At 30.1% G+C, this 15,936-nt stretch overlaps 1 protein-coding gene across 1 annotated transcript; it reads right to left on the bottom strand.

Moving 5' to 3' along the window:
* Positions 1–1,672: 1,672 nt before the first annotated feature.
* LOC106385837 lies at positions 1,673–3,649 on the bottom strand. Its single transcript, XM_013825737.3, has 6 exons — positions 3,485–3,649; positions 3,093–3,327; positions 2,694–2,863; positions 2,331–2,613; positions 2,061–2,239; positions 1,673–1,952 (listed from the first exon to the last, which is right to left on the bottom strand). The coding sequence occupies exons 1-6, from the start codon at positions 3,606–3,608 to the stop codon at positions 1,792–1,794; spliced, it is 1,152 nt and encodes a 383-aa protein (XP_013681191.2). The 5' UTR covers positions 3,609–3,649; the 3' UTR covers positions 1,673–1,791.
* Positions 3,650–15,936: the final 12,287 nt, after the last annotated feature.

The raw sequence follows: 15,936 nt of genomic DNA, 5'->3' as shown, positions 1-15,936 counted from the left end.
TATTTTGTTTAATATTTTTATTTATGTGATGTAGATTTTGGATCAAAATCTTTTTTATAGTAATAACTAAATTAAGAAATTTTGTATGTGAAACTAACACATATTGTATTTGGACTGAAAAGAAATCATGTAGTACTATAAGGATTATAAAAAAATCATAAATATAAAACATTAACAAATAACAATAGTTTAGGAGTGTTCAATCTGGTAAAACCAAACCATTCAAAACCGAACCAAACCGAAATAGAGAAAATAGTTTGGATTTGGAAGTACCGAGGATGTTATGTTTAGAAAACATCAGTATATGAATATGGTTCAATATATTAAGGGATCAAACCGAATAAACAAAAAAAAATCGATTAATTCGGATATATTAGTATACTTATATATAAATTTTATAATAATATGTATTTGATCAATATTTTCAGTAAAAATCATAGAAATTGGCTATAATATTAGTCATTAAAATTATAAAATGAAAGAAAATTAATGATGATATTATCGATAGATATTGTTAATATATATTTATTAATTCTTAAATATCATGATAATTATATATTAAAATATATTTTTACAAAATATTAGTATATGTATGTTGGTAAAATATGTTAATGTTTATTAATTATTTTAAATATAATGATAAATATATAGATATCAAAATAAATAAATTAAATAATAATATTAATTAAACTAATGATTTATCCTATAACTATGGAAAAGATGAAAAATAAACAAATTAACTAAATAAACTGATTAATTCAGATATATTAGTATACTTATATGTAAATTTTATAATAATCTTTATTTGATCAATATTTTCAGTAAAAATCAGGGAAATTATCTATTAGCTAAAATATTAGTAATTAAAATTACAAATGAGAGAAAAGTAATGATTATATTATCGGTATATATTATTAATATCTATTTATTAATTAAATTAATGTCCTAAATATCATTTTTATTATATATTAAAATATATTTTTTGAAAAATATAGTATATATATCGGTAAAATAGGTTCATGTTTATCAAGATTTTAAATATCATGATAAATATATAGATATCAAAATAAAATAAAAATTAATAATAATATTAATTAAACTAATAATTTATCCTAAAATCATGGAAAATATCACAAGTAAGCAAATTAACTAAAATCATGGAGAAGATGACAAATAAGTCAAATCACTTCATAAATAATAGTATAGATTAATATTAAATCAATTACGGAAATTATAATTTATACTTAAATTCATATTAATTGGTTAATTATAAGGGTATTATGGTATTAACAAGAAATAAAATCCTATTTTCCTAAAAAAAAATTCAAAAAGTCTTATTGAGACAAATTTTAAGTTGAAAGTGTCTCTTTTTTTCCAATTTTCCCTAATTAATATCTAAATCGTAAATTCGTAATTCTATAGAATGTTCATCCATTTTCATACATTTTCGATGTTTTAAACGTAGTCTACGGATGCTCTTTGCAAAAATAATGAGTCATATGACCAACTCCAATTCATGGGTAAAATAAAAAATTTCATGCTTCCTTAATTGCCTCAACGTTTGTGTTGAAGTGTTTTGCTTTTATGGTTGAAGAGATAAAACACTAATATGGTCCTGAAATAGTCAGTTTATAACCAAATGTCAAGTAAGGATTTTGAGTTGCAGTGCTTATGCAAGAAGAGAGATGATGTTTTGTTCATTTATTTGAATCACAAACACATACCTTTCTTATTATTGTTGGTTGATAATAAAACAAACTTAGAGCTACAAAGTTTTTTAGTTAGAGAAATCTAACTAGGGAAGTACTTGGTTGAAGAAATTGCCTCCATTTCGACTTCAACTATCAACACATCACCCATGACATAACCTTTCCAAAAATCTCTGAGATCATCTAGAGAGATAAACTCATCGTATCCCCAACCTAATCCCGGAGTAGTGAACCAATGATCGACTGCAAAACAAAAACAAAAAATCGACAAGGAGACATTCATTAGTCATCGGGGATGTGTCCGTAACGATGATTAATTTTATAGTACCGATGAACGGATCATGTGCTTACTTGGCCTTTCGATGGTTGTCCACAAGAGCGAGAATATCCTTTGGTTAATAACTCTAAGCCTTGCTCGAACATAAATCTTCTCATTGGGTCTAACTTTCTCGTTCGCATTAAGGATAAGATACATCGACATCGCTCTTCCGGCCCCCGTTGAACGGCCACGTGGATTCACTTGTATATTCCTGTTCATCATATGGAATATCTGTTACTACCACTATACGCTAACTAAATCAAAAGAGCTTTAGTCTTGAACTAGTGTTGGACAGGACTCACCAATTCCTTCCTCCGACCGAGAACGTATTAGAGAGATGCGTATCTCCGACCAGGGTGGAGAACCTCTGAATAGTCCAGGTGAACCTCGGGTTAGGGAAATTCCTAGAGACAGTGAAAAGTTCTGAACTTTCAAAGGGAGAATGAACAGTCACATCAACACCAAACTCGCAGTTATCTCCATCGAAGAGGTATCCGTTGCTCGGGTTTCTGAAGGTATCAAGAGGGAGGACCCGAGGGAATCCCCACATCGTTTTGAAAATATTATATCGCCATACATCTGTATCTGCGGATTGAAACAAAGATAGATGTTACTACTATATACACATTGCATGTTTCTTGATAGAATGGAAAATTAGAAAGAACCTTGGACGGTAAAGAAATTCCTCTCGGTCCTTTTGAATACGTAAAACCTGAGATCTGCGAAAACCTCTTGATGTGAAGAAACGAGAGTCGAGTTGTCTATGGCTACGTAAAGAGAAATGAACCCTGAGCCACTATCCTGCCTGTTCCCGTTGGGATACACAATAAGTGACCTGTATAACAAGATCCATCAAAAGTTTTTTGATATGTAATATTCGGACACTAGATTTTGGGACTATAGAAAATTTACTTATTTCATAAGAATTTTTAATAGATGATTTTGTTTAAACAATTTTTGGAGCTTATATATATTCTTAAAAATTTTAAACAATGGACTGATATTTCACTTTGTTTATGCTTAGAACGGGTTCTAGATCCGGAATAAATAATATACCAACATACCAGTTGTATCCACCAACGGGAAAAGGACGAGATTCGTATCTCTCTGTCTCATTTGACTGAAGGAGCGTGTTGAAAGACTCCATTCTGAGAGAGTAAGACATTGGAGGACGATCTCTCATACCCGTCACTAAGTTTGAAGGTGAGCCTTTATAATCACGTGAAGAGATATCTAGATCATCTTTATTTAAGTAATGCGCTTCTCCCAGGATTGAGTTTGGTTGCGCTCCTTTCTCCTCTGTTTCAAGACAAAAACCGAGCATTTGAGTAAAATAGAGCAAGTGTCTGTATCATACTGTTTGAAAACACACAGCCGAAGCACAGAATCTAAAGGGCATTGAAGGATTTCTTGAATATGGGTTCGAATCTTAGAGCAGAAGATATTGCATGCATACGCTGTAGAATTGTGGTTAGGTCATCAGTGGGTTGTCGTATGAGGGATTGTGCAGAGGAAGATGTGATCAAAAGACAAAATAAGAGAAAAACAACATAAATGATGTTTGTGTAGTGACTCTTCATCTTTTGAGATTGTATATATGAATGGAAGTGCAGAGTACAAAGACTGGTGTGAGACTTATATAGTTGATACAAGGGATAGGTGCCTCTGTCAATGCTAATATATTTATGAAATTATTACATCATACATGTTTCGTTTTTTTTTCATTTTTATTTTTTTGAGAGTATAATATATCGTGAACGTGCTAAAATATTTTAATTCATACCCGACTTATATGAACGTACTAAAATATATTTTAACTTTCAAAAATTTTAACACCATTTCATACCCAACATATTGCGATATGTTTAATTCATACCTGATTTATATGAACGTGCTAAAATATACCTGAACTTTCAAAAAAAATCAAATAACATACCTAATGTTTATTTTCTTATCAAAATCATACATCGGTCGTCACATCAGCTGGTACATCATTTAATTTTGCTGACTTGGATGTTATATCAGCTAATTTTGCTGACGAGAATGTCACATGTACATTTAAAAAATAATCATTTTATAAAAATATTTTTTTTAGAAAATGTAAAATTTTATAACTTTTTATTATTTAGTGAAAATTAACATAAATAATTGAATAATTAAATTTTAATCTTATATAATAGATAGATTTGTAAATGTTTCGATCATATCACAGTACCGTCTTTATAAGAGTTATATATGTGTTGTAATTATTCAAATTCAATGCTAGTATTGCAGTCATGTATAATTGTATTTATTAAAAACAAATATGATATGTTAATCTAAATTCTTTAAATGTAAATAACATATTCATAGTTAATTATGGTTGTGTTTATTTAAAATATTTATGATATGTGAATCTAAATTGTTTAAATGTAAATAGCATACTCATGATTAATCAAGATAATCAAGAGCAACACATGCAACAGTAGTATTGAATTTGATACATTACAACATATATAACTTTATAAGGACAGTATTATGATATGATCGAGACATTTACAGAGACTGTATATTTTTTATATAAGATTAAAATTTAATTATTTAATTAATTTTTATTATTTTTACTAACTGATAAAAATTTATAAATTTTACATTTTCTAAAAAATATTTTTATAAAATGATTATTTTGTTTTTTTTTCATTAAAATGTACACATGGCATTTTCGTCACCAAAATTAGCTGACGTAGCATCTAGATCAGCAAAATTATATGATGTGTCAGCTGATGTGGCGACTGAGGTATGATTTGGCCAAAAAAATAAACATTAGGTATGTGAAATTTTTGAAAAATTATGTATGTTTTAGCACGATCATATAAGTCGGGTATGAATTGAACATATCGTTAGGTACGAAATGACCGTTTTCCCGCATGCATGCATGAAAAGGAGAGAGCATATGATAATATACTGTTTTCACACCAAAAAGTTTTCCAATTGTTGCTATTTATTTATTTATTTATTTATTTATTTATTTATTTATTGAAAAGTAATTGTCATCTGTTTATTAAATAAAAATGAATGCCATCATGCACACAATTTATACACACGTAAAATACAGTTGCTGATCCATGCATACGCGCGGCGTGCATCTATAATATTCTCACGCTGATTACTGCAAACGCGTGTGTATTATTGACAAAATGTACATGCAATCGCATTCACAAAATTACAATGTAACTTCTTATTTCTCAATGTTTAAATCGCCACAACAGTTACTCTCTCTATTTCATAATATATAATGTTATAGATAAAACCACAAATATTAAAAAAAATTACTTCTACGTAAGGAAAAGCTATTAAACTATAAATTAAAATAATTCAACCAATCATTAAAAATATTGTAAGAATATAATTAACTAAACATTTTCTAATTCATTTTTTTCTGATAAAGTTAAAATTGTATAAATATGTCAAAAACATCTTATATTTTGACACAACACAAATCTTTTGAAATATCATGTATTATGAAACGGAAAGAATATAATAAAATTTCAAAAAAAACAATTATAATAATGAATGCGATACTAATTTTTATAGTAAAATTCTATAGTAGTGTCTACGGTCATTTCTTCCCAATCGCAGCGGATTGGTTAATTGCCGATTTGGATTATATATATCTGATTTTTATATTAATAAAAAACATGTATAAAAGTTATTTAAAACATACTCCTTTATGGTGTTAAAAAACTCCTTTATTCGTTGTACTGCAGAATTTCGATCGTTAGGTAATTTATTTATGGATAAATCCACCATTAAATTTTTTGATATATCATGTTTTTATGAATTTGAACCATGATATGAATTATATTGCAAGATATTTATTATGTTTCGAATCGTTTTAGAGTCTTTATAAATTCATATGCATTTTGGACAAGATTGAAGATTCTAACTCAATTTGGAGCATAAAGAAAATTGGAGCTGAAAAAGTGATCTTGATGTCAATCTTTCAACCTGGTGTCAATCTATTAGTATCCGTCAATACCCATCCTGACCAAGAGGCCCGACAAATTTTACAAGTTTCAAAGAATTGCAATTTGGCCTAAAAGTTTATAGTATTTGCAAGATAGTCTCTAACGAGTTTTTAGATATATTTAACTATTTTAAAGTTACTAGGTGCATAGTCCCTGCGCAAGCGCGGAGTCGGCTACGTTATAGATGTATTGTATAGTTTTGTTTACGGGATTTTATTGTTTTTTTTGTCTATAAAGTGATTGATGGAACTTTGGATATTACATGGGTTGATGAGTTTGATATAAGAATGAACGACGAAGTCATATGTTGATATTTTTATATCTTATATGTTCAAAGTTGAGGGTGATGAAACTTGTTAGTGTTTACTTAGGTAGTTGTTTGTATATAAATCAAATAGTGCATGGAAAAAGATAATAAATTTAGATTTAAAATGTTAGGGTTTCAAAATAACTGGGCCTTGAATCTGTGGTTTAGTCTAATACTGAAAAAACTGTTAGGACTTCAACTCCTTTTTTTCTCTATGTCGGGAATGTGGGCACTAATTTCCTGATTCATGTAGGTAAAATTGTTTCTTAGTTTGTGAGATTGAAAAGCGTAGATTGATTTTAAGCATGATTGAAGAGAGGTTTACTTGCATCAGCTTCGTCTGCCGTGGGTGTTGAGTTTCGTCGGCGCCAGATGTTAGACATGCAAGAGAGAAGATCTGAATATGTTCATTTCGTGTTTTGTTTTTTCTTCTCTCGTGTTTTGTGGGTTCCACTCTTTGCTCAGACTATACAAAAGATGAAGTCTGACTAGGCCGTCTCACTTCTCTGAAGTATTCCCTTGATTAACCTCCCACCAACATCTATCTTCTGATTCTGTCTTGAAGTCGAGGAGCTTCCGGAAAAATTAGCTTCCATCTGTTGTTCCGCTTGAAATGGAGAGTTCTGAAATGCCGCATAAAAAACATATTGGCAAATAACTAATGATTGTCAACAAGTATCACTATACCAAATAGAAAATAAATCAAGGTTTTTTGTTCTGCACAAACTAAAATCTTACAACAGGGTTGTCACGGTCTTTTTTCAGGAGCAAGATCTTTTTCTTCCCAGAAACCATAGTCAATGCAATTCTTGGGAGAGAGCTATCCATGACAGAAGCTAAAGTTGCGTAGATGAAAAAATAGATCAAAAACACAGTAGATTTTTTCAGATAAGGAAAATATGGGATAAGTTGTTGACTAATTATCAGTTTCAGTTGTTGGTATGTCATTCCACTTGAATTTGTCTGATTGTAATCTTGCTTAGAGCTGCCAAATATGCTATGTTTACCAATTTCTAGGTTTGTGTTCGCAATCACTTGGAGCACCTAGCAACCTCAAAACGATCGACTTTCACAATGGAATCTGCTTTCAAAGATGGCATATAATGATTAGCATGTCCGACAGGAGTAAACCCATGAATCACGGAATCTGTAAATAGTATTATCCAACAAAGAATCAGGAAATAAATTAAAACAATTATGTTAAATAAGTGTGATAGATCGAAGATTAACTTACCTTTTCATCGAGGAAAAGAACCGTGATTCCCACAAACTCTCTGTCTTTCTTGAAGTTCAGGGAATCCCAGAAGCGGAGAAAGCCATGGCTATGCTCTGACTACTAAGACCAAGACGGAGAGACTCGAAGGTTGAGTGACGGATGCCGGGACGCCGGTTTGACGAACTGGAGAAGCAGAGAGAAACATTTTCTAGAAGATGGTTAAAGCTAAGAGGAATCAATGAGTTTTGTGGAGATGCAGATTAGGTTCATCAAAGATGAGAATCATATATATATGGTTTACAGAGGGGCTACAAATCAGGAACATTTATGATCAAGCGATTTAAGATGGGGACATGAAGAGTTCACCGGTGAAAAAATAGATTACGAACATACACATGGCGCAACTCTGTAACTCAGACGTGTTTGAGACAATAATGAAAAGAGCCCATATTAAACTGCAACAGTTTACAATATATGAAAACCATAATTGTTGCAAACTTAAGCTTTTTTCATATAACGTGATGAATCCTATTTAAAAATGAAACCCATAACACACTTGTAGGTCCGACCCTCAGAGGAAGCCGAAGAAGCAAGGGCTTCCGACCTTCATAAATATATATTAGGTTCGGCCATCAATGTACAAAGGTATCAGTTAGCTTAGTGATATAAATGTTGGTGTTTATATCTCAATAACCCGGGTTCGAGCCATGGGCTTGACACTTTTTTACACTTTTTAAAAGTGAGGCCCACAAAACGATGATGTGGCGCGCTGAGGAGTGAGCAAAAACTGATCTATTATAATATAGATTGTTCAGACTACACTTTTATCTTAGCTAATTGGTAGATACGAAAGCTTGATTTACCTAAACTAATACTTGGCGAAGAGCTAAATACTTATATGAAAAAGAAATTTGGTTTAGGGATTTAGTGAACTTATCAGTCTTAAGCATTTTCTTAATTGATTGAATTCACAAAGAGATTTGGAATTCTAGGATCTATACGTAGATTATCTCTGAAACGAAAGTTGATTGATTTGATTGATGTGATTTAAAATTTAGAATTGTTTTTCATAAACACTTGGCAATTGTTTGTTCTACAATTCTCATTTAGCTGTGAATTTACCTAAGATTAATATTTTTCTTAATCACTTACAAACCATTTTATTTAAAGGTATTAACTTACTTTCTATTAATTTTTCTAGCATAATTCGATATCTGAAATCTATTGTGTTATCTAAGTCCATGTGAATACGATCCCTAAGTATTGCATTGCACTTCCAAAACTGTAGAGTTGCTCATTAGAATTAATTTGAGCATATCATTTTTTTACAAATCAAATGAAGTTATTTACTATCTTGTTTGCACACACAACATGCTTTTTGTAATATTTAAAATTCGACGTTTGAAATTGTTTTTTTTAGTGGCGAGAAATCTGATGAGATATGATTTTTGAAGTTGTTACAAGTATCTCAAATGAAAAAAAAATTGACTGAAAAATTCCAAATTAAAAATAACATAAACGTTTACATGATAAGGTAAAAGAACCTTATAGTAAGGAGAAGCTTGCTCAAACAATCTTCATGGTAAAAGAAATTCCCAACCTATGAGTTAACTTAGGCAAAGGCTAGAAGAAACCAGCATTGCAATTTAAACCATAGCTAGTGAAAAGAACCACGATCACACCGGCCATGCTTCCCTCTCACAGCCTTCCATTCCATATCTTGGTAATTGATAGAATTTTTACGCTTAAATAATATATAAAACAATCACATTAGGTTGAATATATATTTTTATTCGACTCTAACAAACCAGAACACAATACATATCCAGAAATTTTATAGACGTAATATTTTGGAGCGGAAGATGAAAACCTGCAAAAACAAAAAGTGAAAAAGACATTAGACAAAAATATGAGAAATTGATTTAAGGATGGATGTTTTCAAGATCAAAGGGATTAAACAGAGGCTATATAGTTTTATATTGAGAAACATTACATTTTTTAATAACAATCTGAGAGAAAGAAAGAGAATGTGTAAATTTTCTTTATATAAGGAGACAAGAATTTCAGTTAGTTTAAAAAATCGTTAGTGAAGACTTTTCACTACTAGAAGACTTCTGAAGATGTTTGCTAATGAATAACTTTTGCTAGTGAATAACTTCTTAGTAAACTTCGTAGGGAGTCTTCTAACTCTACACCCTAAAATCAAATATTTTAACTAGAGAGTAATAAACACTTTATTGAACATAAAATCAATTTCTAAATAAATATATACACTTATTTGTCAATTTTTTTTAAATAAAATATTTAAGATTCTAAAATATAACCCTAAAATATCAACATTACTTGAACATATGTTACCAAATCATAACTAATGGAAAATCATGACTTACAAATTATATTCATTCATCTATGTGAAAAACAATTCAATTTTATTAAATTTAAATTTACATGATTTATAATTTTTTATATTTACATGATTTTCATCATTTTTTATAATTTTATAAATTAATTTTAGGTTTAAATACATGAGTAGACTTATCAAAAAATCTTCTCAATGTGAGTAAACTTCTCGATAAGTCTTCTCGAATAAGACTTCATAGTTTAAAAAAAAATTTGAAGGCTATAATCGTATAAGTGTTTACAAGTTTTTTATTTGTTCATGAGAATATAATTGTAATTTTGCTATTTTAAAAGTTATTTTTTTGCATTTGATTAAGTTTAAGGTATAAATTTGAATTCAAATTGAAGTTTTGTGTTATTTTTGGCAAATCCTCTAAATTTCAAATCGACTGAACAACCAAAATTTTTAATTGTTTTATTTTCTCAGAAAACATGTATTATTTGTTGGATATTAAAATCCAGAATTAATTTATGAAGAAGCTTTTTATCAAAATTTTGAAAATTTACATTCTTAATGGATGGAGACTGATTAACTAACCCAAATATAATTTTACTAGGATCGGCCCGGGCTACACCCGAGATTTTCCTATAATTTTTTTATATGTTTTGTATTTATATATTTATATATTTATATATATATATATATGTGTTATAAAATATATGCCGTTAGGCAATTTTAAAATTATTTTCATTGTTTTGTCTAACGAAATTTTTAATGATAAAAACTTGCTTTTTAGGTGTTTCAAAAAAAAAAATTGCTATTTTATTATTAAAAGCTATGTATAACATAATGAGCAAAACGAATAAATAATGAATTAGATCTTAGATATGGTCTGAATATTTTTTTTTATATTTCTTATTTATGTTTAATATAAAATAATTGTTAAAGATACACTAATTAAATTTTACTTTGGCTTTAGAACCAATAATTTCGTAATTTTTAAGGGTCTTAGAAAATTTATTTTTTGAAGTTTTTTCTTCAACATGTCCTATATATGTTTTGATTTATTTGTACCACCTATATTTTCAAATATCTATATATATATATAATCAATTTTGAACAATGCTCATAATCTTATTTGCATAATATTGTTTTTTGAACAAAATTGTTAGTAACAAATTATGTACTGTGGTTAAAATTCTATATTATAGGATTCTTTGGATGTCATATGATAATGCATGATATGTACTTTGACATTTTCCTTTAAAAAATTAATACAAATTCGGAATTAAATATTAAAGTTTCAATATTTGTTAATGCAATTTCTAAATTAATATATTAAAGTATTTTATATTGTATATAGTTTAATTTAGATAATAAATATATATTCTGAAAATATCTATTAAATGAGATTTTTATTCATATGATTTTATAATTATATAGCTTGTTAAAACAAAATAAAGTTAAATCACTTAGGGTATCTCCAACTCCAAGCTGAAGAGGTTTTAGTTTATTAAAAAATTCTGCTATAACTTAGGGCATCTCCAACCCCACTCTATTTTTCACTCTAAAATATAGTTTAGAATAAAAATGCTCCAATTGTACTTTATTTTTCACTCTATAATAGAGTAAAAAATGGATTTACTCTATATATAGAGTAAGTTGTTTTTTATTTGTTCATCACTTTATTTTCCACTCTAAAATAGAGTATCATTAGAGTATACCACAACTCTATTATAAAGTTATTATATTTTAGAGTAAAAAGTATGGTGAACGGAGATGGTCTTAAGAAAAAAAAACATTTGTGTTTTTCGGTATCTTATTGTTGACATAGTCTAAAGTTGGAGCTCAAGCTTCTGTTCAAAACGAAGATAGTGGTGACTGGAGAATTGAAAGGCTTGTGGGGATGGGCAGGGCCGGCTCAAACCTTTTACGGACCCTGGGGCAAAAAAAAGTGACCCTTAACCAATGAAATTGAAATTTTGATATTGTAGCTACAAGGTAAAATAAAATCATTTTCGTTTGAAAAGGTAAGCACAACCATAAAAATAAAACAGTCTTGCTTTTTTTATAGCTTTTTTTTTTTTAGAATGAAATCATTTGCTTCTACAAAAACCTTCAAAATATAACATCTTTAGTCGGCTATACTTCAAAGTCAAGTTAATTTCTAACAGTTAAGTAAAAAAGAAAAGTACGTCTGGATTTAAGAATCATAAAAATGAATTGAAGAAGTTGAAAGTGAAATGGATACCTTAAACAAGAAAAAAAAAAAAAATCCTTAGACGTTTTAGAAACGAAAAAAATATTTTGCTCTACCAAAAAAATCAGTGATCTCTAAACAAAAACATGATAGTAAAAAATATATTAAAGATCACTTACATAAACTAATCAACAATGTAAGAATCCTCGAAGAATCAACGATTTTGAGATTTTTAAAATAGTATTGTCATTGAAGACGTCTTGATGAAATATACTCATGCCTAAAAAACTCACATTAGGTAACTACTTTTAATGTTGATTATAATATTTTAATATTAATTATAATTTGGTAAAAATTTAAAAAAATTAAAATAAATAAGATATTGTTAAGATATTGTTTCCATAAAGTTATATTTATAAATTTTTTATTTATTAATTTTGTTTTTCTAAAAAAATATATGTATTGTTTACAAAAAATTAAATTGCACTACTACATAAAAAAAAAAAAAAATTATGGGCCCCCTCCAACAATGGGCCCTGGGCGGGTGCACTGCTGGCCCTTGGTCATCAGCCGGCCCTGGGGATGGGTTAGCCATTCTGACCTCTTTCTTTCTTCTTCCTCCTCTTAAGAAGACTTCTTCAAATTTTAAATATGGAAAGAAAAACAATGGCGACCAATTCGTCTTGTACCAAATCAACCGGCCCTGTGCTCCGTTCCTAATCACTGTTCGGTCGTTTCTGCGGTGCTTACTCTAAAGCCATGCCGTCGTCATCTTCTCCGTCCTTGGAGTTGGCTTCGTCTACGGCCTCTAGCTTCTCCTCTCCATCCTCAGCCTTCTTCGGCAACCACAGCCACCACCGATCACTTGGGTGAATCTATGCAAACCCCAGCCGATGGCTCAATCGTTTCAGTATTCTCTCGACAGCAGATCCATCTCGCCAACTAATACCCTGGCTTCAACTCCGAAAGAGATCTGGGATGCGGCCATCGTTGTTGGAGGAGTATTTCTATAAATCGAGTGGAAAAGACGGATGAATCTGTGGGAACCATCAAGCCGGAGGTGCCTATTTATAGGTTTCAGATCACAACAAAGCTGAAGAGTTCAGAGGTTTTGCAGTAATGAAAGAGTTAGTAGAGATTGAATGCAAGGTTTAATGGCTTCTTTCTTTAAGTACGGTGACTCCGTTACTCATATCCACGGCTCGAGGAAGAGAAAAAGATCAGGATCTTTCTCAATGTTGACCACGAAGACAGTGAATAAATTTTCAATAGGCTGATATTAGGTAACACATACTGGAAGCCCAAATATATGGAAACAGTCCACTAAATTCAAAAAAAAAAAGATTACAAATCACATAAATGAAACGCACAGCTTTGCGAAAGAGACATGTGCACTTTATATATAAAAATTAACTCAAGTATTCAAACTGATATTTGCCACTAGAACAAAAAAAATATATCGTATGTTTTTAAGAATAATCACATATATAGAACGGCTGTTCTACTGGATATTGAATATGAATTGTTTAACATTTCAGTAAAGCATATGTAATAGGAATGTGATGGAATCAAGAAGAAGAAGAAGAAGATTTTCATTTGTTCTTTGGCAGTGCTTTTCCTTGGTATCCAAAGCGTATGATGATTTGTTTTTGTTTGTTAAAGGGTTTTCATAAGCCTATGATGATATATCGATCTAGCTTTTTTTTTGAAGAAAAATGTACTAATGTAGCTTACTTGCACATTTTAATATTGGCGTTTTGGCAAAAAAAAAAAAAAGATTTCTATAAGCCTATGAGATGATCTATCTAGTGTTTTTTTTTTTTTTGCATCATTTGCTGTTGACTTGTATTTACCATATGTGAGTAAAAACACCTTTTTACGCTTGAAGATCCAAGACTCGAAAATAGTTGTTATCTGATCATGAATAACAATTTTTTTAATTAATCATTGGTGCTTAATGCTTTGAAGAACAGTCTATACATTTTGAGATTTTGAGAAAATTATTATTATTGAATGTCCCATAGACATTTTTTTGGGTAAAAATCATTAGTCCTTTCAAGAACAGTCTATACATTTTTAAGTGCTGTTTCTATGATAAAAACCCATTCATTTAAAATGCATACACAGAATCATATTATTATTATATTATTTTTGAATAATCAGAGGTGTCTGACGGACCGAATCCCAACCGAATATTCTTTGGGGATCTGTCTACCGGTGCAAGATAGGTCTAGTTGTTTACAATGGGAATTAGATATTCATATCTCATGACCATACATGTTTAGCATTGTGGAGTTGTTTCGAATTTGGATCGCTTATCTCAGCAGAATTCGCTTATTATTAGACCATTCATGTGTTAAAATCATATTATTAAGTGGTTTATAATAATGCAAATATGGACTTGCAATTGCCTTGGTTAGAGACACGAGACACCCAATTAGGGAAGTACTCTGTTGAAAAAATTGCTTCTTTTTCGACTTGAACCATCAACACATGATTCACAAAACCCTTTGATGAATCTTTGAGGCTAGAGAGTGAAATAAACTCTCTGAAAGAAATGGCTTTAATTTATGAAGGGAGTCATAAATATTTAAGAAAGTGTTTTAAAAGGGTATTTTGGTTCAAGAAAGAAAACATTCATGATCAAAGAGTTCCTAAACATTTAGTAAAAAGGAAAAGAATTCATAAACATTTAGAAGCATGACAAAAGCTTTCGTATCCGTTTTTGAATGGAATAGGACATCGTAAATGTAAATAAATAAGAAGCGTGGTGTGACTTTAGTGTTCTAATTAATTAAGTCAAAATAATCTATAACTAACACACATTATTGATCTTTTACTGAATCGATTCACTAATAAGTAACTTGTGCTATAAAAGTAATGGAAAAGTCTATCTTTATTCATAACATAGAAGTTCGTTATATAGAAGATTATATTGTCATAGATAAATGAAAAAATTACAAATCATAATCTCTTGGTTATGAGCCATCCACAATCTGGTTCATAACACCTCCCCTTGGATGCCATAACCATTTAGAGCTTGTAATGTGTTTTAATGTTGCCTCATTAAAACCTTAACAGGAAAACCCAATTGAGATAAAACCATGGTGAAGGAAAAATAGTACAACACACATTACTCCCCATGATTTGGACATTACTGAAGATCCCTTAGACCTCTCCAATTTTCTGCAATCCGTGGATGATGAAGATCTTGGGCAGAATATGTTTCGTCCTCGAACATGATAGTTGGTTCTTCTTTACCATCGGTCATGCCACAATCTGATCGAACATATTGAGTCATCGACCTCAAATACACACACACAAAATCTTGGATGATGTTGCTGTGATAAACGTGTACCACCATGTGTAAAACATAACCTGTCTGAAAACAAATCAACAAAACCAAATAACCCATCTTTGGGCTGGTTAGTATAAAATAAATCAAAATCAAAGGCTTCTTCATCGTCCTTCTTATGGACCAATTAGATCAGTGTCTAAAACAAGACTTCTGCATCGTCCATCTCAGGACTAAATGGACTTCTTATCGTCCACCTTTGGACTGAATGGATCAGTGTCCAAAACAAGTGATCTCACGCCCATGTACTAGATAATGGGTGAGACTGATCCATATTAAATCTCTTGAGTACCCTTTTCTGTATATACTATTTGATGCACAAGGATTTCATTGTTAATGTACTCAAGCTGTAATCCCAAATAAAAACTTTGTTTTCCAAGATCTTTCATCTCAAACTCTTTCTTGAGATATTCAACTGCTTGGGAAATTGTATCCAGATGTTCATAGGATATTCAGATCATATACTTTGATGATTATCAATA

This window comes from Brassica napus, chromosome C3 (assembly GCF_020379485.1).
Source record: "Brassica napus cultivar Da-Ae chromosome C3, Da-Ae, whole genome shotgun sequence".
Classification (NCBI taxonomy): domain Eukaryota; kingdom Viridiplantae; phylum Streptophyta; class Magnoliopsida; order Brassicales; family Brassicaceae; genus Brassica; species Brassica napus.
This window is presented reverse-complemented; position numbering and strand designations above follow the sequence as displayed.

Bases quoted from the DNA above. Each gene is read 5' to 3' on its own strand.
- LOC106385837 (XM_013825737.3), bottom strand. From the start codon at position 3,608: ATGAAGAGTCACTACACAAACATCATTTATGTTGTTTTTCTCTTATTT. The intron at 2,864-3,092 runs GTATGTTGGTAT...CTTGTTATACAG, and splicing joins CCCGTTGGTGGATACAACTG to GTCACTTATTGTGTATCCCA. The intron at 2,614-2,693 runs GTTCTTTCTAAT...TTCAATCCGCAG, and splicing joins GAATTTCTTTACCGTCCAAG to ATACAGATGTATGGCGATAT.